Below are 25,890 nucleotides of genomic sequence, written 5' to 3'. Positions count from 1 at the left end.
TTTGATTTATTTCTTTTAAGGCTTAAGAGGTTAGAAATTCCTCTGTCAAGCACATAAATAAAAGTGATTAAAAGAAAAAGAATTGGAAACCACAACTTGCAAAGCTTTTTAAAATGCCTAAATCAACTATCTTGTAGAATACTAATAGCCCTGTAAGGTAAATAGTAAGACAATTATTTTATAGATAACTACAAGTTTAAAAAGAAGTATAGCAACTTACCCAAGGGTAGAGTAAAAAAGGCAATGTAATAATTCTAAACCACATCTGCTGGTTTCAAATCCATTGCTCTTTCCACTACAGTGATTCTAATTGTAAGTCTATACTAATTTCATATCATTACCAAATTCATACTATGGGAGATTGCTGAATCTAATATCCTAAATTCAGCTATTCCTTGTTTGAGGTTAGGGGTGGGAAGGGAAGGCATGCAAGAGACTTTCACCTTGTGAAAGAAAAAAAAATATTATTTCATACATCAGATATTATTTTTTCTTCCTCCAGAATGTGAATTTTTAAGTCACCTATAACATCCATCATTTTTTTCATAATTCTGAAATGTTCTCTTAAGTAATGAATGTTTCCCTAAGCACTGAACATTTCATTTCATGATTACTTTTTGTTCTTCAAATATTAAAGCACTATATTACTATATACTATATAATCATTACCAAACGGTAAATCATAATCACAGAATTGAAAATAGACTCCGAGTTCATCTAATTCAACCCTTACCAGATGTTTGAATCCAAGTCCCACATTACCAAAGCATGTTCAATTAACTGTTCTGACTTGTGATTTTCTCATCTATAAAATGTAAATCCTGGATTTAGAGCTGTCAAGGAAATTAGAATTGGGCTTTAGTAGAACTAATATTAATCTAAAATTCAACCTTGTTTTTTAGATGAGGAAACTGAGTCCAAGAGAAGGGAAGTAATTTGTCCAAAGGTTAACAGGTATTAGGTGGCAGAGCCAGGAATGTGCCCACTTCACAAAGCTGTAGTGAGGAAAGCACAATAAAAATGCAAAGTTATTTTTCTCAAGTTTCTACAATGCAAAAATCCAGTTTTTAGAAGGTGTTTTCCAAACAAACTCTATTGCCTAGATCTTAGATCCTTCTTCCTATGGGGGAAAAAAACACTACAGAATGCAAGGTTGAAAAATAGAATGGGCTGGAATCTCATGACAAGAGCTACAGAAAATTTGAAAAAGAAAAAATCATCAACATCAGAGCAGAGGAAAAGTATACTAGCATGCAACAAAGAGAAAAGAGGAAAAGCAGATTCCCAGGTCTGTCTTCAATTCTAACTACCCCAAACAAAGAGCTTAGCTTTGGAGAATGTGAAGGGGAAAAAAAAACACTCCAAACCAGAGGTCTTTAACCTTTTTGTATTATGGACCCCTCTGGCAGTCTGGTAAAGACTAGGGATCCTTTTTGAGAATTTCTTCAAATGCATAAATACATTGTATTAGAAAAGAAACCAGAGATTCTGAAATAGTTACTAAAATATTTTAAAGGTATAAGGTTTGTAAAGTGTTGCAAATTGTATATATTTTCAAACTTTTTGATGTATTAATCAGTTATGCTGATTTTTTTCATATTGATCTTGTCTAAAAATGCCATTTGCTATTATGGGACGGTTCTCTGGGAGAGAGTAAAAATAAGAAAATGGGGAATACTATGGTAATGTACAAAACAAGATTTTAATCATTTTAAAAAATAAAAATTAAGTTAAAAACTAACTTCATAGATCACATAACAATCCTTGAACTTAGTGGTCATAGCCCTATGCTGTATCTCATGACAGAAATAGAGAGCTAGATAGACCACTAAATAGATTGATCTCATACTCTCTGGGATACATCTTTATAGTTCACTGATTCCAGCATCTTCCAAAACTGCCTTTTATTTACCATCTTGTCCATGTTCGTATTTATCCAGATTATTTTTATGCTATATCTGTTTTTGCCATTAGAATATAAGCTTTCTTGGGAGTAGGGATTGCTTCATTTTTAGTATTTTATATCCCCAGCACTTCACACAGTGTGCAGTCACATGGACTCTTTGATTGAATGATTCATGACTAGAGAAAATTTAATGCTAAAAGACAATTAAATCAGGAGCCAAAATATAATATAATCTTAGAAAAAGAGGACAAGACGTCAGATCCAATAGGCCTCAATATAAGGATAAATTTTCTTACTGGTGGTGTTTAAGAAAAGTAATCATATTGGAGAGAGCAAAGTTAGGGGCCAAAAATGGTGATAGAAAAAATTAAAACCCAAGGGACAAAAAAAGAGGTAATAGGGAAATTGTTCAATTCAATAAGATAGGGGTAGCTAGGTAGTGCAGTGGATAGAGTCCTGGAGTCAGGAGTACCTAAGTTCAAATCCAGCCTCAGACACTTAATAATTACCTAGCTGTGTGACCTTGGGCAAGCCACTTAACCCTACTGCCTTACAAAAACCTAAAAAAAAAAACAAAACACCAATTCAATAAGATAGTTCCACAATTTCCATCCTCCCCTTCAATATTCTTTCTTCTCCCCCTGTATGACAGCATGTAGCTTACTTTTTTAATACATAGACTTTTTTTAATTTATGGAATGAGTCAAATATTCCCATAACAGAGGATAACAAAAAAGTTGATTTCACATGATGCTGCAAATCTATTATGTGCAACTTACTATTCCTTTTAAATATACAATAAAGTAATCATGTAAACTTATTTTTCCCCTTTTTCTCCCTCCCGTCTTTCGTACCATTAGATACAAATAGTATATGTGTTTGTGCGTGTGTGCATGTGTATGTGTGTGTGTGTGTATGTATAAAATTATTCTATACATACTTCTATGTATTAATTCTTTCTCTGGATGAAAATAGATTACTAATTAATCACTGTTTTCCCCCTTTAAATCACAACATGTATTTGGCACAACAAACTCAGCTTTTCTAGTTCAGTGGGGTTTTTTTTCAGTTGTTCATTGAAGACTCAGAGTTCTTAATATTCACAAAACACAAACTTAAGAGATAGGGATTTTTTAAAAATAATATATATCAAATATATCTATCTATATCTATCTATCTATAGATATATAGATATATAGATATATATATATATATGAAATAAAGGTAATAAGTGTGAGTTGAAAACCAGAATTCAAGAGTGTAAACTATTTTCAAATACCTCATCTTTTTACTCCATGACCTTGTTCAAATGCAGCTACTCATGGACATTTCTGTTCCTTCTAAACATTTATAATATATTTTGTTTTAAATTAAAGTTGTTTAGTCACAAACCAGCTCTACCACATTTTTTAATATTCCAAGCTACATTTCAAACCATACTGTTCTCAGGTTTTGAAAAATAAGACATAATCTTCCTACTTTCATTATAGAGGTAAGGGACTATGTGTGTGTGAAATATTGTCTAGAACATTGAAGTGGTTCATATGTTTTGATGTTTTAATGAACTTCATTGCTCCACCACCACCTCCCATCTTTTAAAAAAATTTGTTACAAAGGATGGTTCATTGGATGAAGGAAAGGGAAGGTATAAAATGTGATATAAATAGAAAAGGATTTTTTTAAAAAATTAAGATACCTCCTACTGGGATTAGAGTCACCAAAATCAAACAAACCACAAACCTATGCATTTTAAGATTCTGATATTAATAGCATTTAACCTCACATACTATTTTATATGTCTTACACACACACACACACACACACACACGCACACACACACACACAACATTTCTTTAAAAATTGGTTCCATGAAGGTACTCACAAATATATAAGATCAGAAAGAGAAAAAAAGAAAAACATTAAATAACTAGTGTTAGGTGTCAACAGTATTTTAGTACCTTCAAGGTCACTAGAACCAATTATATTTCAATATTCAAAATCACAGAAAGAATAGACTAGAAAGTTGCAAAATTAAAATTTTGCTCATTTGTCTGGAGATAGGAGTTTGGAAGGGGGAAAGAAAAGAAAGGAGGCAAATGCCTCAAAAACTACAACAAAAAAGTAAAAACAATATTGACATTTTTATACCTATATCAAAAAGTTATGAAAATGTAGAAGCCAAAAGAAGTTTTATCTTTGTGGTTTTTCAATTGTGGTTCCAGTTTACTTAGAAAGAAGTTGATACTTTTCAAAGAATCCAATCTATTCTTCCATATCCACTGTCCTATTTTTAAGAGAATAAAGATATTAAAATTTGTCTTAATTTTTTCTTAACATGAGACAGAATAACAAGATAAGGTTATAAATTAATGGTTGAAAAATCTGAACAGTGTATATAGTCTATTATTATATATATATATATATATATATATATATATATATATATTTCACAGAATTACAAATATTCACACAAACTAACACTTCTCCCTATGTGCAGCTGCTAGTATTTTTAAAGAATCATTTATTTTTAACTATATTGACTAGTTATATTAAATTAATACATCTTATGAAAAAATTAAAGCTTTCTGGTTAGACTCTGTATAGCAATCCCCTCAAACATATTATAATCTTAAATTTAAAATATTTTTGTTAGAAATTTCAAGTAATTGATGATCCTTAACTTGGAGGACAGAGGAAAGAAAAAGCTTACACATTTAGCATAATTTTACAACAAAAATATACATTCCTTCACTAAGATTATTTCATGGGAGATTCTAAAATATAGTCTTTATTGTTCATAGGAAAACTGCAATACTCATTGAACTTTTAGTCCACACAGCATACACAGAAGTCAAGAATATTTATAATTATTCTAAAGAAAAAAGAAGGCATAGTAGATAAAGCACCGGCCTGGGAGTCAGGAGTACCTGGGTTCAAATCCAGTCTCAGACACTTAGTAATTACCTAGCTGTGTGGCCTTGGGCAAGCTACTTAACCCCATTTGCCTTGCAAAAACTAAAAAAAAAAAAAAAAAAAAAAGAAAGAAAGAAAAAAGAAGCACAAAGTCCCCCACAAAACACTATATTTTTTAGAACCCATAAAATTTCCAATATAAACCCCAGCATTCTTTCTGATCTCCAGCACCCTCCCTTGTAGACACATACACACACACTTAAAACTTTTCTAAGATATCCAGGGCAATGTCTCAGAAAAAAATATGATTCATGAAAAATTACTTTTACAGTGCAGATACTTAAAAGAATAGACAGAGAAAAGTAATTTTCTTTTAAGCAAATGGAGGAGGGAAGTCCTTTATTCTCATTCTAATTCAAGAGCCTCTTATTGTATTCAAACCTTCCACATGATTTTAAAAAATAGGAAACAAATTCATCTTCAGGCTAAGGGATCAAAATGTCTGTACAAAAGGATGCTTAGTAAGTAAACCTGTGAGGAAAAAAAAATTGATCTAATACGAATTTATTTGCCTGCTAAAACTTACAACTTTTTTTTAAACTGCATTTTATTTGATACAGTTTCATAAATTCATTCCAAAGAAAATCACTTCATTAAATTAACCATGGCATAAAAATTAGTTCCAAATCCCAAGAGTACCACTGTATAAAACAATGTTCCAAAGTTATTTTGTGATTATATGTATGTAACATACATTTTATATGTATGTATAATTTCATTATATAATTTAATACAGTTGTTGAGAAAACTATGATCCCCTATCAGTGTCCTTTATCCACAGGTCGCCAAGAATCATCAAGAAAACCTATTTAGGGATAAACTTAACCCAAAGTATAGAAGTAAAAGGACAGAGGAAAAAAAAATCTCAAGGAGTTCACATTTCTTAAAAAAAAAAAACAATAAGGGAATGGAAGACTACAAGAAGATGGTGCCTCTAAGGCACAGCTTATAAAAATAACTGAAAACAGAGAACTGCTACACTGTACTCGATGCCTTAGACTACTGTGGAGATCTTCCTCAATGGGAATTAAAACTCTCCTAGAGATGCTCTCCTAAATCTCATTAGCAAGTTTACTGCCTTAGTATTTACTCATCCATTCTCTTTCCCTTTTTCAACTCCCTTCCTCGATTCCAACCCATACCATATCCCCTTCTACACAAATTTATCAAACCTGGTTCGCTGGTATTTACAGCATCTTGTGACTACATATGAACAAAAGGAACACAACTTTTCCCATGTCTTCCCACTTGGTTTAGTGCAGAGATTCGAATAGCCCATTACATCCTCTCGATTGTGCCCCAGATAGAATCAAGAGAGACAACTGATCCTGGTGCAGTCCGCATGGATCCGGACACCTGATACGGTGGTGGACAAACTACCATCTATTTCACTCTGCACCTTAAGAATAATTTAAAGAAGAGAAGGAGAGACTAGCAGGGGAAGAGAAGACTAAAACTGATGGACTTGAACTGCTCCGAGTTCCAGCGGCTAACTACACACTCTGAACAATCCGGATTGTCTCCCACCAGCTAGCAAAGATGAAAGGAGGGAAGGGTCGTTCAGAATAACGTGGTCTTGATTCGTCAGTTTGGGCCCCCAGGAAAGCCACCAACTCATGAGAAAAAAAAGTAAAAAGAGAGGGAAAATGCACTCACCTCCACCCATCTCTGAGCTTCAGCGAATGCTACATCACAGTTGGACTCTGCATCCTCTCTCCCTTCCATGACTAGAGGAAGAGGGGAGGGGGAAAAAAGAAAGAGAGAGAAAAATGGGTGGGTGGGCGAGGAGGGGCGGGATGGGGGGGTCAGCACAACTTCAGGAGGCTGCTCTGGGGCTGGGATTGGGGGGACCAAGAGGCGATGCCGCCTGTCACTCCGCTCTGCCTTTCAATGTCTCCCGTTCCCTTTGTTGCTCTCTGGAGTTTGTTAATGCCCCGAAACCACAAGAATTTGAAGAAGCTGCTTTCTATAAAGCCCTGAAAACGAACCAGGGTCCTTGGGGACCAGGGCAGTCAGAGGAGGAGAAAGATGGGAGGCGGTGGGGGGCGCGGGGGGGAGGAGGGAGAGAGACCGAGGGGTTGTAAACAGCCCCAAGAACTGTTTGAACTTCAAAAGCAGCCCCCCTCGACAGGCCCCCGTCCCCTCCCCGGAACCACCGCAGTCTCCCCGGCCCTGGCGGGGTGCTGGAGGCGTCTCTTGCCCCGTCGCAGCTGCTTTCAAGCCCGGGGCCATGTGGAGCGGCCGCTTCCGCCAGCCCGCCCCCTCCTCTGCACCCGTGGTGGTTCCCTGGGCAGCTGGCCGTGCCAGCCCTGGGGGTTAGCATGTCTGAGCCGTGGGATGCCAAATCCCCGTCGGAGGGCAAGCCCCGGGGGGGAGCGCAGCCCGCCACCCCGGGAGGTGGGGGGAGCCTGAGCCTTGGCAGCGCAGGGCAAGGCGATGCTCGGGGACGCCCGAGAAAGAGCCCGGCTCACCTCAGCCCGCCCTGCCTGCGTGTCCTGGCCCAGCCGGTCGCGTCCTCCCTCCCGGGCTCTCTTCTGCCCCTCCATTCCCTTCCCGGATGCCCTGGAAGCGCAGCCCTCGGAGCTCACGACTGCAGGGCCAGAGCCCGACATACCAGGAATAGCTCCACACAATCGCATCCTTCCCAGCCAAGAAACTTCCCCTCTTGGGTGCCCTGGCCGCGGAGACGCAGCCGCCCCGCTGAGGCCAGCCGGGCCAGAAGCGGCTCCGGGGCTCGGGACCAGGACCCCGCGGGCCTGCCGCCCTCCCTTAGCTGGGCTCCCGAGCCAGCCCCTTTACCTGTGACCTGGGATCCCGCAGCCCAAGCTCGGGGGACTCCTCCCAGCACCCCTCCGAGCCGCCGAGAAGCTGTGCGAGAAACTCCTCGGCCTTCCCACCAGGTGCTCGACCCCGCCCCGGCCCGCCCCCAGCCCAGCCCAGCCCAGCCCAGCCCAGCCCAGCCCAGCCCAGCCCAGCCCTCCCCTCCGCTCCCCCAGACTCCCTCCCTGCTGGGGGACTCCTGGCGGCAGGTGAGGGTAACGGTCTGCAGTAGAACTCCCCCTCAGGACCCCTCCTCCTCCCCTTCTCCTTCCTCTCTCTTTTACCTTTCCTCCCGTGAGTGAGGGTCACCTACAGCTCCACCCACAACCCACTCCGCTTTCTGAGCAAACAACTTCCCAGCTGCGAGGCAGGAGAAAGAAGAAGCCTTCTCTCTTCGCCTTCCCCCTCCCTTCCAAAGGGATGTTTCCCCAAAGCCGCGAGCGTCTTCATGGTCAGCCCCAACGTACTCGAGTTGATCCAAACTTGCCTGGTGAAGAGATTACTCTCTTATTTATCTGCATCTCCTTTTGGGGAGTGGGGGGAGGGTGGGAAAGAGAGTCTATTGAGGCGGCATCTTATGAACCTTGTTCCAAAGCCTTCCGATACAGCTGTTTGAAGAACAGCATGAATCTTTTGTCAAAACTGCCTGAGACACCTCTGCATTCCTTCAATGAACACCCTTCCTGCTTTTTCAAGTCCTTTGCTTCAAGGCCTTTCTTTTTATGATTTAACCTCTGGCTCAACTGTAAAGGAGCAGGCCCTCAGTTCCCTTAATTTAAAAAAACAAACACGAAAACAAGAAAAAGAACCACCATCACCATCCACCATAATGCATTTTTAGGTGACTGGAAATTGAGTTCTAGGAAATAATGTTCTTTGACCCTCCTTCAAGAATCTGTATCCCATTCAACATGCCTCTTTTATACCCCACACTCATTCCTAGAGTAAAATTCTTTATCTAAAAAAATGTATCATGCAGTCAGCCTTCTTCTGCTAAGTACAAGTGCTCAAAACAGTCTTCCTAAAGAGAAGAATGAAAGAAATCCTGCATCAGGGATCTTATCTACTCCAATGTACTTCTTTCTCTAATCATTCAGTATTTTTTGAGTAGCAGTGCAGTAGTCAATCTATGCCCTCATTCTTACCCCTCTCCCTTGGCCACAGAATGGATCTTCCCCATCCATTACAGTCATACATGCTCTTTAAAGTTGTGCATGCCATTTGTACTCAAGTCCAGGGACAAAATACAGGGTAAATTTAATTTATTTACAATATAGGTCTCTTTGAATCATCTAAAATTTTGATTCTTCAGAGGTGGAGGAGATCCATGGTTCACTGCCATATAGTATCCCCGAGAGAATATTGGTGATGAAAAGATAAGCTTTTATCACATAATTTCTGAAAGGTAATCCAGTCTACTTTTCTCCAACATAAATTGATGCAAAATTTTTCTAGCTCCAATGCCTAAGATAAATGTAACAGGGAAGTTAAGAATCTATGCCTTGTTGACTACCTCAGTCTGATCATAATGCCAAAAAGTCAGAGTGCCAAGAAGAGTAAAGGGTATGTGATACACTACTGAGCAATGAGACACTTAAATCTCAAAAGGAAAAGTACTAATCATAAGATCTTTTGTCTTTCTATGAGTCTGGGTTGGCACTGAAAAGAGGAGCCAACACCCAGATCTAAAGTTCCTAAGCATTTCACCTAGCATCTCTATGCAGGTTTGAGTTGAACTCATTTCAACATATTATATTTCCAGTGTTCCTTTACCAACTCAAAAGAGTGGCCAGGGTGGAGGCTAAACCATTTAGAATATGTCTTTCTTAGAACTCCTGATTTCAGAGTGACCTGTGGAACACCTAGAGGAAAATTGAATCTAGGAGAAGCTATAGGGACAGAAGTCATGAGAAAAATGTCATACTCTAGATTATTCCTTGGAATTCTGTGCAAAAAAAAGGAGTAAAATGCCACATTTAGGATTAAATTTTCTTGTCTTTTTCTAGGGAGGTGATTTCCCAAGATGATATGACTAAGGTTTGGTGAAATGAAGCAAATTCATCATCTTCCTATTAAGGGGAGCTCTGACCTAATTCTAATTGGCTTAATCAAACCATCCTCCTTAGACTAATCAGACAGTGTGGCTATGAAAAGAGAGATAGAGCTGGGAGATAGAAGGCCATAGACTCTCTGAAAACATGAGTTTTCTGCCTCCCTAGTAATTGTTAGTAGCAGGATGTAATATATAATTACCCCCCACTCTGTTTGGAACTTGCCCATCCTGATCCTTCTAGAGCAGAGGTGCTTAACCATTTTTGTATGTCAAACTTCTCTGGCTATATATCTGAGTTGGAATGTTTCCAGTATTATCACTTAGGAGTCCCCATCCAGTGGGCTAAAAATTAGCCAGACAATTAGTTTTTAGCAAAGGGTATTTAACATATTAGTATACTAAGAGCAAAAGCATTTCCACTAAAATATAGAGGCACTCTCTAGTGCATATAAGTTCATAGGAAAAGCAAACTGAAAGTTATTGAGGTCCTGAAGCCAAAAGGTAAAATCACAATTTTGGGATACTGGAAACCCTTCTGTCCCTTTAGAGCTACTGATGAGGTTTCCTTGATAAAGTTTTTTCCTGAGTTCCAAGGGTCAGTGGCTTTGGAGTCCTGAAATTTCCTTTTCTTGGTGATTCTTGTTTTTCTCTTCAGTGTGTTCATCTGCTCTTCCTGAAGTTTCTGGGGAGGTAGGAAGAGGGAATGCTATCACATTGTTACCCAGACTAATGGAATGGGGGAGAAAGAGAAAACTCAATCTTCCCCAAAAGGAAGTGCCTTAAACCACTATTCAATTGCCTAATTTGGTATCTTCAGCCTTGAACTGATTTGATATAATACACCTAGATCCAGAAAAATGTCCATTTTTTCTACAAATCTCAGTAAGTTTCGTGTGTGGTAGTCATTTTATTTCATCCAATGATCAGTTGGTTGGTTGGTCCTTGTCCTTCATTATAAAAGATCAAAATGACAACCCTACTTTTGAGACAAAAAACAATTTGCCCAACTGTGGCTGATTAGACCAATACAAGTTCAGAATGCTTGGATGTCATGTTTCCTTTGAACCTTCAATTTTGCCTTCCTCATAGAATGTAGCACCCTCACTGATGAGGGCACACCATGCTGGGTGGTCCTGTGATACTGTCTTCCATGTTGTACAATCGTTCTTAAGAGAGATCTTCAGGGTGTTGATTCTTCTGACCCCCTTGTGATACCTTGCCCTGTATGAGTTCTCCATAAAATAGTCATTTTGGCAAGCACACTTTTGGCAGTCTAACATCATGTCCAGACCATCAGTTGCACTCTCTGTAGTAATGTTGAAATGCTAGATAGATTAGCTGAAGAAAGGACCTCAGTGTCAGGTATCTTCTGCCAGGTGATCTTCAGAACTTCCCTAACACAATTTAAATGGAAGTGATTCAGCTTCCTGGCATAGCACTAGTAAACTATCCAGGTTTCACAGACAATCAGCAATGGGGTCAGCACAACAGCTCTGTGGACCTTCAGGTTGGTTTTCTCTCCCACACTTTCTTTAGGAGCCTCCCAAATACTGAACTAGTTCTGGCAATGCCTGTATCAACCTCATTGTCAATGTGTACCTCCTTAGAAAGAACACTGCCAAGATAAGTGAACTTGTCAACAGTATTCAAAACTTCTCCATTTGCTGTAATGGATGATTCCACATACGGATCCTAGCTGATGGAACACCTTTGTTTTCTTGGTGTTAATTGTTAGGCCAAAATTATACAATTTGCCAACTGAAATGGTTTACTAGGGTGTGGCCACTGTGCATGCTAAAGCTTCTTGAAGCCACAGGTGAGAGAGTTAGATGACTCAGGTGGATATCAAAGGTGGAAAGCAGGTCTGAAAAGGGCTCCACAGCCCTCACACCAGAGGTACATTAAGTGATAAAGTACTTATTGATTAAGAATTTATTCATACCTAGTTTACATTTTCCAATTGGAAAGTCTGGCTAGCCTGGGTGGCATATTCCATTTATAGATGACATTGTGTTGATTGTATCGATACTAAAATATTGCAAAGCCTTCTCTCTGATATTCAGGGCTATTCAAAGAAAACTTGGGCTAAAAGATGACAGTCAAATTAGAAAGCTGATGGCCAAGCAGGAAAACTGATACATTATTGATTGAGACATGAATTGACGAACTGTTCTATAAAAAAATATAGATTCATACAAAAAAATGACTTAAACATACCTTTTGCTCCAATAACTGCACCACAGAGTTTCTCAAAGAAGTCAATGTGTTTAAGAAATTATTAAAAGGATTTCAGAGAAATTTGGGAAGAGCTGTATAAACCAATACAAAGTCCAATAACAGAACAATATACATAATGACTACAACAAAGTAAATTGAAACATCATTAAAAGGAATTTGAACGCTGAGTAACTGATTATCCCTTAGAATAATCAGATTGCCGGGCAGCTAGGTGGCGTAGTGAATAAAGCACAGGCCTTGGAGTCAGAAGTACCTGTGTTCAAATCCAGTCTCAGACACTTAGTAATTACCTAGCTGTGTGGCCTTGGGCAAGCCACTTAACCCCATTTGCCTTGCAAAAACCAGATTGGCAGCTAGGTGTCAAAATGGATAGAACTCTGGACCTGAAATCAGGAAAACTTGAGTTCACATATGGCTCAAACATTTATTTACTAGCTAAGTGACCCTAGGAAAGTAATTTAAATTCGGTCTGCTTCAGTTTCCTCAACTGTAAAATGAAGATAATAATAGTACCTACTTCCTAGGGTTATTTTGAGGATCAAATGAGATAATATTTAGCACAGTTACAAAAAATCTTAACAACTGACACATAATAGTCACAGTTCTATTCCATTCCCATCTTTTTTTGAAAACCAAATGAAAATCCTAGACAACAGACAATGTAATATGCCTTCCCATCTCACAGCAGAGAATTAGGGGATTCATAGGAGAAAATATTATATACATGCAGAAAAGAAGAAAGGATTTTCCCCATAAAGTAATTGTGATATATAAATATAACAGGCATCAATAAAATGTATTTTAATTAAAATACAAAAAAAAGCCTTAGAAATCTTTATGACAAATAAAATAGATTAAAATCTTCAAATTAGTGGCTCAAATATGAAACTTGCCTTAACTATACTTTTTTGTTCACTAAGTTTACCCTCTTTGAATCCAAAATCAATATGAGATGTGTATTTACAAATCAAAAGGCATAAATCTAGCATGTTACCTTGGTACTTAGGAGTATCCTCTAAAAAAATTAATAAGCAACTTCACTAAGGCAAAAGAAGAATCTTGAAAATCTTGGACTTTCAACATCTCATGGAAAATAACCAAGGTATGTCCCTGACTATAGCCCCTCATCTTAGAGGCACTTCTCATGCCAGAATTCTGTTTTTACTGCACTTACACAACACCTTTCCTTAATTAATAGTAAGAACTACTTTGGGAAAGAAGGCAAAAACACATCAAGTATAATAATAAAGTCCTGATCATCCCATCCCTGACCACAAAAACATATAGCTCAGTTATCATAATTAAAGGTATAGGTTACCACCAGTCCTGAAACAGTAAAGTTCAAATAGAAGGGCTCAACCTTCTATTTAGGAATGGAAGCCAGAGCTGAAGTCATTGAAAAAGAGGACAATTGGAGGATTGGGGGAGGGGGGGAAGGAATGAGAATGGAAAGACATTAAAAGGGGGAAAATAAAAAAGTACTATTATGGCATTTCTCTAGTAGGTAAGAAAATATGAAGAAAGGTCACGCATTGTGGTGGTAACAAGGGCAACCTACACTCTACAGGGAAATTTAGGGGATATGTGAATGTCTGTGTGTGTGTGTGTGTGTGTGTGTGTGTATCTGTGTGAAATTTTTGAAGCTATTCTATTGGCAAAATATTGTTGAGGGAGGAAGGCAGCGATGAGAAACATGCTCTCCCTATCAATCTTTTACCTGTTTGTACAAGATAGCAAATTAAGAGATCAGCCTTGTGAAGGCAACTTGTAATACATGTGCCTAAACCCATCATTTCCAGATCCAGTTATTTTTTTTCCTCTACTTTCAAGTTCTTCTAGGAGTCTTTTCTATTTGAGTCATCCTACCATTGGCTTAAGCTGTTTGGCATAAATTATAAACATTTTATATTGTGTTTTTTTTCTTTTGTTTAAGACAGCACATTCTTGAAAGAACTGTAAAATTACATCATTTGGGGCTAGAACAGCATAAACAAAGGGTCTTACTAAAATTATCTTTTAAGCTAATTTGTTTCCAAATTGTATTTATAGTAAAAAAATAACCAAAGATAAATATAACTTCTTTGTCTAGAATCTAGACATCTAGAATATTTGTTAATTTTTCCTCTATACACTGCTAAATGATGTTCACCATTAAGTTCAGAATCAGAAACAAAAAAACTGCTATTCACTGGAATTGGATTGCTGGGGATATATAAAAATAAGAAATGTGATTGAATTTGTTACAAATAATAATCATCTAGGGGCGGCTAGGTGGTGTAGTAGATAAGGCACCATCCTTGGAGTCAGGAGTACCTGGGTTCAAATCCAGTCTCAGACACTTAATAATTACCTAGCTGTATGGCCTTGGGCAAGCCACTTAACCCCATTTGCCTTGCAAAAAAAAACAAAAAACAAATAATAATCATCTAATGGTAAAGATCTAGTCATCCTTTATTATAATGTTGTTTAGTCTCAACTTGAACCCAAACAAGAGAATGATATTTCCAAAATAAACTGTTTAGTTTGTAAACATTTCACTTTTCTGTATCATTTCATTTATACCTTAAAAAGATGAAGCTATTGTGCCCTTCCTTCCCCTCTTTAAAAGATAAAAATAGATTGCATTATATGAAAAGGAGTCATAGAAATATTTTCTCATTCCAGTGTTAAGGAACCTAATAGATCAAGTTTAGAAAAAGTGAGATTGAAAAAGTTTTAAATCAATTTTGATAAGTTTTGAAGTTTTATATAGTAACCCAAAAGAGACTTTCGATTAGCACAGGACTAATGAAGTTTTGTCCTGAAATGCTGACATCCCAAGAATCATTCTTTTTATTTGGGAGAGAGAATTTCTATACTTTCTCCCCTTTCCACTTTCTCATAAATATAATGGAATGTTATTATGTGTTTAAGAAATTATTAATAGGAATTCAGAGAATTTGAGCAGATTTGTATAAACCAGATAAATTAATATCATTTTCTACTTCTAAGAGCAGATAGGTAGTGCAATGCAATACAAGGTGGGGAACAGGCCACCCCTTCCCAGAACAAATGCACTCATAGTGGAACTATCTCCTTAACTCAATCTTGTTCCCACCAGAAGTTTCTCTGCACTGTTTCAGGCTTTTTCCCCTCAATGAACTTTTCTAGTATAGCTAGTATTGGTTCTAATCAGGAGAACAAGATATTTTAGGAGAGAAATGCACTGACTAGGAAGATGAAGACCTGATTTCTGATTCTGATCATGGTGCTGCCAATCAATAATGGCTGTATGAAAATGAACAAGTCAAGTCACCTAACTTTTCCAGACTTCCCTTTTCCCAACTTTTAATAACTTGAAATACTTGGTCTCTAAAGAACTTCTCTGGCTTTGAAGTTCCAGAGTTCTATGATGTAATTCCTTGATTTATTTCTTCTTGAGATCATTGAATTCCATTCTAGCCCTCCCATTCTAGGTCTAACCTAAGACACATTATAGGTCTAAGTTAGGGTAGTGCTTGGTCAAGAATTCTTAAAGAAATTGGGTTTCAGAGCAGAAGTGGGACTTCCATATATTCTAACCTGATCTAAACAGTTTTGAAGGTTTCTTTTTAAAAAAAAAAATAATACTTATTTGTTGTTTGAAAACACACAACTAAAAAAATTACCATCTCCTCTCTAGGACTTCTATCCTGAGTATTTTGTAATAATATAACCAGGAAGCAGTCTCAATGGCAAGAGAATTGCCTCTCCTGAGGCATTCAAATATCAGGACAGTTTCAATACCTTTTAAGGGAAAATTAGCATAACTTGCATGAGGATGCATGGTAGATTAGTTTACTCTTCCCACAATACCTCCCTAAATTCTCTTCTGTCTTTGTCTCACAACCAAATTTTCACCAGTCCCTTCTTCACCCAATATACTGCCTTTAAAATGACCTATTTGATAACATTGAGCTTCAGTAAATGATAAAATACTGGACTTTTTACTCTCCCATACTAGTGTGGAACTGCAGTTTTAATAAAGACCCTTTTATCTTTATTGTTATAGCTAAGAAAAATATAACATCATTCCTCTAAGAATTTTTTCCTGTTTCAGCCTATAAGCATATGTTAATTTTATAGCTATTTATAGTCTACTGTTACCAGGATCCAGGTGAGAGTGAATAGAGTGCTCATTGTGGGGTCAGGAAGATTCATATTTTCAAGAGATAGAAAGAGAAATTCCATTTAAAGTAATTGTAGACAACACAAAATACTTTGGAGTCTATTTGTCAAGATGGACTCGGGAATAATGTGAACACAATTACAAAACACTTTTCATACAAATAAAGTCAGATCTAAACAATTGGGAAAATGTCAATTGCTCATGGCTAGGCTGAGGTAATATAATAAAAATGACAATTCTACCTAAATTAAATTACTTATTCAGTGCCATACAAATAAAACTACCAAAAAAACTATTTTACAGCACTAGAAAAAAGTAACAAAATTCATCTGAAACAACAAAACCATCAAGAACATGGAGAGGAAGATGGCTTTAGCTGTATCAGATATAAAATTATATTATAAAACATCAATCATCAACACTGTCTATTCCTGGCTAAGAAGTGGACCAGTAAAATGGATTAGATCCAAAATACAAAGTGGTAAATAACTATGTAATCTGATAAATTTGATAAACCCAAAGACTCTAGCTTCTGGGATAAGAATTCACTATTTGACAAAACTGCTGGGAAAACTGAAAAATAATATAAAAACCAGGCATAGACCCACATCTCACATTCTATACCAAAATAAGGTTGAAATGGTTACAGGATTTAGACTTAAAGGGTGATACCATAAGCCAATTAGAAGAACAAGAAGTAGTCTATCTGCCAAATCTATGAAAAGGGGAGGAATTTGTGACCAAGCAAGAGCTAGAGAACTTTACAAATTTCAAAATGGATGATTTTGACTACATTAAATTAAAAAGGGTTTGCATGCAAAAAACTAGTCAGCTGAGATTGGGAAAGAACACAGATTGCTGGGAAACAATTTTCAAAACTAGTGTTTCTAATAAAGGACTCATTTCTAAAATATATAGAGAGAACTGAGTCAAATTTATAAGAATACTAGGCATTCTCTAGTTGATAAATGGTCAAAAGATATGAACAGTTTTCAGATGAGGAAATTAAATTTATCTGTAGTCATATGAAAAAATGTCCAAGTTATTATCAACTAGAGAAATACAAATAAAAACAACCCTGTGGTACCATCTCACACCTCTCAGATTGGCTAGAATGACAAAAAAGGAAAATGATCAATGTTGGAGATGATATGTGGAGGAAATGGGACATTAATTAATGCACAGTTGGTGGAGTTGTGAACTGACCCAACATTTCTGAAGAGCAACTTGGAATTACATCCAAAGGGCAATAAAACTATGCATACCCTTTGATCCAACAATACCACTACTAGATCTGTATACCAAAGAGATCATAAAAAAGAGGAAAGACCCACATAAACAAAAATATTTATAGCAGCTATTTTTATAGAAGTAAAAAAATTGAAAATTGAGGGAATCTCCATCAGTTGAGGAATGACTGCACAAATTATTGTATATGAATGTTATGGAGTACCCTTGCTCTGTAAGAAATTATGGGCAAGGGGCAGATAGGTGGTACAGTGGATAGGGCACCAGCCCTGCAGTTAGAAAGACCTGAGTTCAAATCCAACCTCAGACACTTAATAATTACCTAGCTCTGTGACCTTGAGCAAATCACTTAACCCCTTTGCCTTGCCAAAAGGAAGGAAGGAAGGAAGGAAGGAAGGAAGGAAGGAAGGAAGGAAGGAAGGAAGGAAGGAAGGAAGGAAGGAAAGGTAAGAAAGGAAGGAAGGAAAGAAAGAAAGGTAAGAAAGGAAGGAAGAAAGGAAGGAAGGAAGGAAGGAAAGAAAGAAAGGTAAGAAAGGAATGAAAGAAAGAAAGAGAAAGAGAGAGAAAGAAAGAAGGAAGGAAGGAAAGAAAGAAAGAAAGAAAGAAGGAAGGAAGGAAGGAAGGAAGGAAGGAAGGAAGGAAGGAAAGAAAGAAGGAAAGAAAGAAAGAAAGAAAGAAAGAAAGAAAGAAAGAAAGAAAGAAAGAAAGAAAGAAAGAAAGAAAGAAAGAAAGAAAGAAAGAAAGAAAAATAAATCATGGGTGGCCAAGCTTTAGAAAAACCTGGAAAGAGCTGCATGAACTGATGTTTAGTAAAGTGAGCAGACCAGGAGAACAAGCATACATTTAACGGCAACATTGTGAGATGGATCAGCTATGATGGATGTAGCTCTTCTCAGTAGTGCAGTGATCAAAGACCACCCTGAGGGACCTGTTATGGAAAATGACAACTACATCCAGAAAACAACAACAACAAAAAAACACACACACAAAATAAAACTATGGAGTCTGGATGTAGAGAAAAGCATATGCTGTTCACTTTTTAAATTTTCTTTTTTGTCCTTTCTCATGGTTTTCCCCTCTTAGTTCTTATTCCTCTTTCACAACATAACTAATATGGAAATACATTAAATATGATTGTACATGTACAACATTTACCAGATTGTTCGCTGCCATGGGGAAGGGGGAGAGAAAGGAGGGTGCTAGAAAAATATAGAACTCATAAACTTGCAAATGGATAAATGTTGAATCCTATCTTTGCATGTAACTGGAAAAAATAAAATAAAAATTTTTGCTGCCTCAGCCTATAAGTCTGTTAAATTTAAAGCTATTTAGTCTCTTGCTAAGAGCTGCTAGGTGGTACCAGTGTATAGAGTCACCCAGGAGTGAAGAAGACTCATATTTTCTTGTGTTCAAATCCAATCTCAAACACTTAATAGCTGTCATGATCCTGGGCAAATCACTCAAACTAGTTTGCCTCAGTTTCTTCATCTATAAAATGATCTGGAGAAGGAAATGACAAACCACTCCAGTATCTTTGCCAAGAAAAACCTCAACTAAGGTCAAGAAGAGTCAGACATGACTGAGCAACAAAGTCTACTTGCAGAAAAAGAATGTTGAAAAAAAATCAAGAAAATAATCCAAACAGTCATTAACTATCTAGGGAACTTGAGCTGTATGCAAATTACTATGTTAATTCCTAAGGGGGGGTTAAAAAGAAGTATAAAATAGTTCCTGATCAAAAGGAAGGTGTTATTAGCTAGCTGGACAGATTGACACAAACACAGAGAAAGTTATATGACCACATAAGACAACATACATATATTTTTAAAATGTTTAAAAAGTTATTTACATTGTCATCATGGGTTAACAGCACAGAGGGGCAGTTTAGTTTAGAAAACACTGAAACACTTTGTCAACAATTATTTTTAGTATCTCTCAAAATAGCTGCAATGGGAAACCAAGCTGTGTCCTGCTCTTTGAAAGTTGGAAGTCATTTTGTCTTTTATTTCAAGTTCTGTAATAAAGAAAAACCGCTAAACTTCTCAGTCCTTAGAGGATAGAAGTGGAGAAATGCCCATTCACTTTGCCCTTTGAAATCCCCAACCCATTGTTAGAAAACTTGGGTTTTTCCAGATCTCTCCCACCTCATTTAAACAGTATATGGGAAATCAGACTTTCTCCCAGGACTCTATGCCTTTAAAGATACCAATCTAATGCCAAATAGTTGATTTTTCTCACCTCCCCCACACCATCCATTGTGGAGGTGGACTTGGCATTCGTGATCTCCATTGTCATTTGCAGGCCACCAGTTGATGACATAGGATCAGCCAGTTCTCTCCTAATTCTTATTGCTATCATCTGCTGATCACCTGGACTTTTTGCCACTTTTCTCTTACATAGCTAAGTCAGCCTTCTTCTTCTGTCCATGACTCTGCAGACACCAGTATCCATAACAGACACATTCTTCACAACTCCTGAAACTTCTCCAACCCCTGTGACCTCCATCTCCACTCTACTTCAGCTACTCACCAGGGAAGTGACATTTTAGTCATCTCACCATCACTTAAAATGGAACCTACAAGATGTTAAATTCTGAATTTCTCCTCTGGCCATTATCTCCTTTTCTATCACCCATTCTATTCTTCTCTGTTCTTCTCCCCTTCCAATTGAGTTTCTGACTTTCCTGACTCAGATGTAGTCTCATCCTGAAATTTCCTTTATCTCCTTAGGCTTCTTCATCATGGAACATACCTCCATCATTCAGACCTCCTTCTTCTATTATTGAATTTCTTCTCTTGTCTCCATTTTGAAGAGGATCTATGCTAACCAACATTCATTCTCCAATCAGTTGTGCTTCTGAGTTTCCAGATTTCAACACCATGCCTTTATGAAAATACCTTCTCCCTCACCTTTAAACCCCCTTTGCAGGTCCCTTTTGAGAATTATCTTCACTCTTTGGAATGTGGGCTCCTTAAGGAGAGGAAGGGAGGGAGTTAAGTCTATGTCCCAGATTTTATTCACAACAACCCTAGGAAGAAGATGTTATTAGCTTCTTTTTACAATTGAGGAAACTTAGACCTATACTAAATGGCTTGCTCAGGGTCAAACAGCTAGTAGGTGTCTGAAGCCAGATCTGAACTCAAATCTAATTCCAGACCCAGAACACTGACTACTTCCATATGTAGATTCTACTTCTGAGATCACAGCTTATCTCTTTCGGCTTGTATTTTTATCCCCCAACAATGAATATAAATGCTTCTTGCTTTGTCTTCATATTTATCTCTTTTTGTAGTTTCCCAATTTACTAACCCTATTCTAGCTTCCCTTTTCCCTTTCTATCCAACCCTGATTCTAAAGACTCCATTTCAATAATTTATACCTTTTTTCCTGTTTTGAATCTTTTAGCCTCTTAAATCAATCAGACAAGTATTTAATATTTATATTTTACTAGTCACTATGTTAGGTGATGGGGATAAGAATACAAAAGTAAGAAGTGCTTCTCCTCGATGAGTTTATGTTCTACTGGGGAATCACAGTATATTAGCAGAAAACATAGTCACAGAAAAAATGTTCTTTTTTTGGAGGAATCACAAAGGACCTTTGCAGGAAATGGAACCTACGTTCAACCTTGAAGGAGGTAAGGTGTTCCAAAGGGAAAAGAGGAGGAAGCCCAAGTATTCCAGGCATGGGAACCAGCCTGCATCAAAACACAGAATCAGGATATGAAAGGTTGGATATGGACAACATCAAGGTCAAGTTTGGCTGGGGTGTAGAGTGCATAATCAGGTGGAAATGTTGCAAAGGGTTTTAAAGGGCAAACAGAAGAGTAACCTTTTGACCATGTCAACCCTTGCCATCTCCAGATAATTGCTACTCTGTGACTCCTGCTTCTGGGGAGCTGGGGAGCTGGGTAAAGGGGAGATGGAAGAAAGAATGTGGAAGGGGTGGAGGTTAGTGGGTGAGAGAGGGAAAAGAATACCACCAGAAATGAAACTATGCTGCCTGCATCTAATCCAATTCTTTGTTTTCTAATTTCAAGTCTTATAATCTTCCTATTCTACTAATGATTCTCTCTTATTCCAAGAATTAGGGAGTTGGATAAGATTATTTCAAAGGCACTGTCAAGCTCTATCTTTCATTTCCTCTCTCTCTCTCTCTCTCTCTCTCTCTCACACACACACACACACACACACACACACACACACACACACATAAACACTTAGTTGTCCCATTGCCTGAAAACAAAAATGATATCCACCTTTTCTTAATCCTGCTTCAGATTTTCAAGTAAGTTTCTCTCCCCTTAGTAGCTAAAATTCTACAAAAATTAATTTATACTCGCTTCCTCACCCACCCACCTTTCAACCCTTTGCAAAAGTGACTTGTTCAAGATCACACAGCTAGTAAATTATTAAGTGTCTGAGGTCACATTTGAACTCAGGTTCTCCTGACTCCAGGGCTGGTGCTCTATCCACTGCTCCACCTAGCTGTCCCCCCCATTCCTACTATGTCTTAAGGTAGCTTGTCATCATCTTCCCTTAAAATGAGCTCTAAAGATTCTGTCCTGGCCTTCTCTCCTCTTGCCACCCTTAGTACTCTCTACTACCCTATGGCTTCCATTTTTCACCACCTTGCACTTCCTTAAAGCCAATAGTCCAACTCCCAAGTCCTTGCATTTTCACTGGCTACCCCCAGGCCTAGAAATCTTTTCCTTCTTACCTCCACCTCCTGGCTTCCCTGGCTTCTGTCAAGTCTTAATTAAAATCTCAACTCTACCAGATGCCTTTCTTAATTCTCCTTAATGCTCCTACCTCCCCCCTGAAATTATCTCCAATTTATCTTTTTTTTATGTTATTTGTATTTAGCTTCCCCCACAAAACAGAGACTCCCCAGTGCTTACCACAGTATTTGGCAAATAGTAGGTGCTTAATAAATGCTTATTGTATGACCTCAATAAAAATATAAAGTTACATATTTTCACAAGTTAATGACATCTAAAGAGATTAATTTTACAAATGGCAGTACTCAGCACAAGGATTTTAGCCAGGGTCTGGAGATAATAACTACTGTCTGTTGTTTGTTTCTTGCCCTACAAGTTAGGGTAATATTTTTGCTGATGCTAATTGCCTCTTGTTTATTTTGTGCCATTATAGCCTATTGGCATCTATTCATTAATAACAGTTTTTTTAGATTTATTTGCATATAGCTGCCTAAATTTATGGGTAGTTTGTGGATGCAGTACTGGGCTTGGAATCAGGAGCCCTGGAGATCAAATACTTTAGATGCTTTAGACACTAACTGAGTGACCCTGGATAAGTCATTTAATCTTGTTTCAATTTTCTCATCTGTAAAATGATCTAAAGAAGGAAATGGCAAACCCCTATAGGATCTTTGCCAAGAAAATCTCAAATGGAGTCACAAAAAATAGGTTGCAAATGAACAATAAAATAAAACCCAATTTTAATTTATCTATGTAATTTCTTGGGTATCCTATTATTCCTACTGCATAAATGAGACAAATGGATTAGATTCCTTTAAAAGCCTAACTACATTTTACAAAATAAAGAATTCTGATTTTTAAAACTAAGGAATTCTGAGCATCTTTTTTGATTGTCAGGTCTGGCAAAAGGATCAGTTATAGGGTTTATAAAAGAGATAATAAACCAATATGACACCAACTCTAAGCTTCAATTTTTGGTTTGGCCTCCTTTGAAGGGAAAACTAGACTTCTAGTTCTTAAAGTTCTTATAACATGGTTAAACTAAAAGGGTATTAATTATAAAGGTAGTATTTACAACTAATTATAAGATTTGGAAAAAAGCATGGAAAGAAAAAATTCCAGGCAAAATCTATAATGAAGGTTGTGTGGTATAGGGGAATGAGAACTGAATGAGAAATCCTAACTCAGTCACATTAGCTATGTGACCACTAAATCTTATCATGAAATCAAACTGACTTCACCTACTGCTTGTTTATGTTATACAATCTTCAGTGGGTCCTCACTGCTGCAATCCTTTTATTCTATTCTTAGTTCTAGATCTTCCCTTATTTTTTTTTCTCTCCTAGCCTTATTCCCTCGACTTATAGTAGATGACCTGGTCTCCTACTTTACATAGTGATAAAAGTTCTCTTCAATTCCTCAAAATATTACACAACTGGAGAGCCGGTGACTTAAAGGGGGACTCAAAGCCAAAGCTAGTTACCATTTTGCTGTCATTTCAGTCATATTAAACTCTATGATGCCAATTTGATATTTTCTTGGCAAAGATAAGGGAATAGTTTACATTTCCTTCTCCAGCTCATTTTACAGATGAGGAACTGTTGCAGATAAGGTTAAGTGACTTGACCAAGGCCACACAACTAGTAAGTGTCTGAAGCTGAATTTGAACCCATAAAGATGAGTCTTCCCGATTCTCAGCCCAGTGGACTATCCACTAAGCCACCTATCTGCCCCTAGCTATAATAGGGTGGCATAAACTTGAAACAGAGAACATGGCCTTGAGATTTCTGACTGGTTTCCCCAACTAACCATAAGACACTTCTTGGATATCTCTCAACTGCATCTCTAATTCACTACATCCAAAAATAAATTTGTTTTCTTTTCCCTTAACCCTAATCTTCTTTCTAACTTACTATTTCTGATTGTCATATCTTTTGTCTTCAATAAGCATTTTTTCTCTGAGGGTTGACTTTAAGTCCTCTCAGAATTATCAGTGTGCTTCTCTCAAATTAAATTTCTCTGAGGAGCTGCTTTCTCAAAGTCCCCTCAAAACTAGATGTGTGTGGTGCTGCTTTCCAATTTGGACAATTTTATGGAAAGGGACTAAAATGCAGACAGTTTTGAGAGAACTGAGTAAACAGTCCCTCAGAGAAGAGGACTGGTTCAAGGCAAAGATCCCAACGTGTCTTATTTCCCAGCAGCTAATAATGATGACTTAAGAATTTGATGTTGATAGCTTTGAAACCCCAATTACTAGAACTTTTTGGAGAATATGGGATACTTGTCTTTTGCCTACTGGTGGTAACAAAAGTGTTAATTTTGATTTTTCACCTTAAGATAGTCACTTCACAAAAGGCTACCCAACGTTCAGATAGGACAGATAACAGAAGTATAAAAGACAGAACCAGCTGAACTCAGACAAAAGAAGCATAGAACCAACTATTCCTTCCCCCATACTCCCCTCACCCCATGTTTGAAGGGAGTTGAGTTCAGACAAGCCCTATTGAGAATGTGAGAATAGAGGCTCTGAATCTGAACTGCTTGGCCCCATACTCTTTGAAAGGAGCCAAGCCCAGATGAGCTAAGAACAGATAGCTCCTAGGAAAACAGCCAGACTCAGAGGTAAGAGAAAAGCTCTAGACTAGTTTGCATTGTCCCCTGCTAAGCTGCCTAGAAAGTAGGCTTTACATAGTTTGATTGAAAGATTCAAAAGTTGAAAATGGTCTCTGCCCTCCTCTCTCTCTCTCTCTCTCTCTCTCACACACACACACACACACACACACACACACACACACACACACACACAAAACCCATTACACCCTGTGAAGCACATGTTACTTGTTCAATGCCAGAAGGACCTGGGACTTTGCTATTATACAACAAATCCTGGGGGATCCCTTTGTCCTTCTCCTGCCCAAGACTGCAGCAGGTGTGACAGGTGAGTTTACAAGGAGAGATAGTCTCCAGCTTACTCTCTTCCTTAGATTCTCTTTATGATGACAAGTTGCTCATTTATACACCAAATTTTTAAAGAGGTTTTGGGAACAAATGGAGCTCTTTCTTTCCACATCTTTGCCTCTCTCAGGTGAATAAGAACTCAATTAGACAAGCTTATTCCTCTTCCCCCAACTTCTTTTCCATGTTGTGTTTCCTTTCCCAAGTAAGGAACCAAACCTTGTTCTCAAGGAGGATACAACTAGACTTTGAGGCATCCTTTGCATTCTAGAGGTTCTAGATCTTTCAGGTGAAGCTAACTGGCAGCAGAGAGACCAGCAAAAGAAGAAATGGAGTTGTTTGGTAAGTATAGAACTGAGAGGGGAAATGTGGATTGTTTAATTGATTGCTTTACATTCTAATGAGGTTTAAGCATCATTTTCCTGAGAGATTGTAACAGTAGTTCTAAGTTACTAATGAATTCTGGCTTAAGTTGTCTATCCATGTCTGTGAGTCTTTGTGTCTATGAACGTTATGTTCATGTGTAGAAAAATAAATACCTGTCCCATACCTCATTCATATTGTACATTGAGTACTTTTCTAGTTACCTCCCCACTTTGGGGAGATTCTAGTCATGAACCACACCCTAAGTGATAAATAAATCTTCCCTAGGGCACCAGGAACCGAAGAGTATGAGAATAGAGAACCCAAACCCTTTCTTTAAAGATCAGTCGCCCCAAGAAGTGAAGAAAGTCCATCACACAGAATTGAATTCAGATCTTCCTGGCTTCGAAATTGTTCCCTGTTCACTAGGACATTTTTCATCAGGACATTTTTCATCTTTCTTTTCT

General features: G+C 37.7%; 1 protein-coding gene across 18 annotated transcripts in view; it reads right to left on the bottom strand.

Annotated features, from left to right (window-relative positions):
- LMO7 (LIM domain 7) overlaps positions 1-7,782 on the bottom strand; it is a 252,717-nt gene extending 244,935 nt beyond the window's left edge. For all 18 annotated transcript variants that reach the window (XM_074191825.1, XM_074191831.1, XM_074191824.1 and 15 more), the window contains exons 1-2: positions 7,679-7,782; positions 6,536-6,606 (exon numbers count right to left, since the gene is read on the bottom strand). In XM_074191825.1, the coding sequence (XP_074047926.1) occupies positions 6,536-6,604 (69 nt within the window). In that variant the 5' untranslated portion in view covers positions 6,605-6,606; positions 7,679-7,782. The remainder of the gene's footprint in view (positions 1-6,535; positions 6,607-7,678) is intronic.
- Positions 7,783-25,890: the final 18,108 nt, after the last annotated feature.

The sequence above is a fragment of the Macrotis lagotis genome, chromosome 6 (assembly GCF_037893015.1).
Source record: "Macrotis lagotis isolate mMagLag1 chromosome 6, bilby.v1.9.chrom.fasta, whole genome shotgun sequence".
Lineage (NCBI taxonomy): Eukaryota > Metazoa > Chordata > Mammalia > Peramelemorphia > Peramelidae > Macrotis > Macrotis lagotis.
The sequence above is the reverse complement of the archived record's forward strand: the minus strand, read 5'-3'. Positions and strand labels throughout refer to the sequence as shown.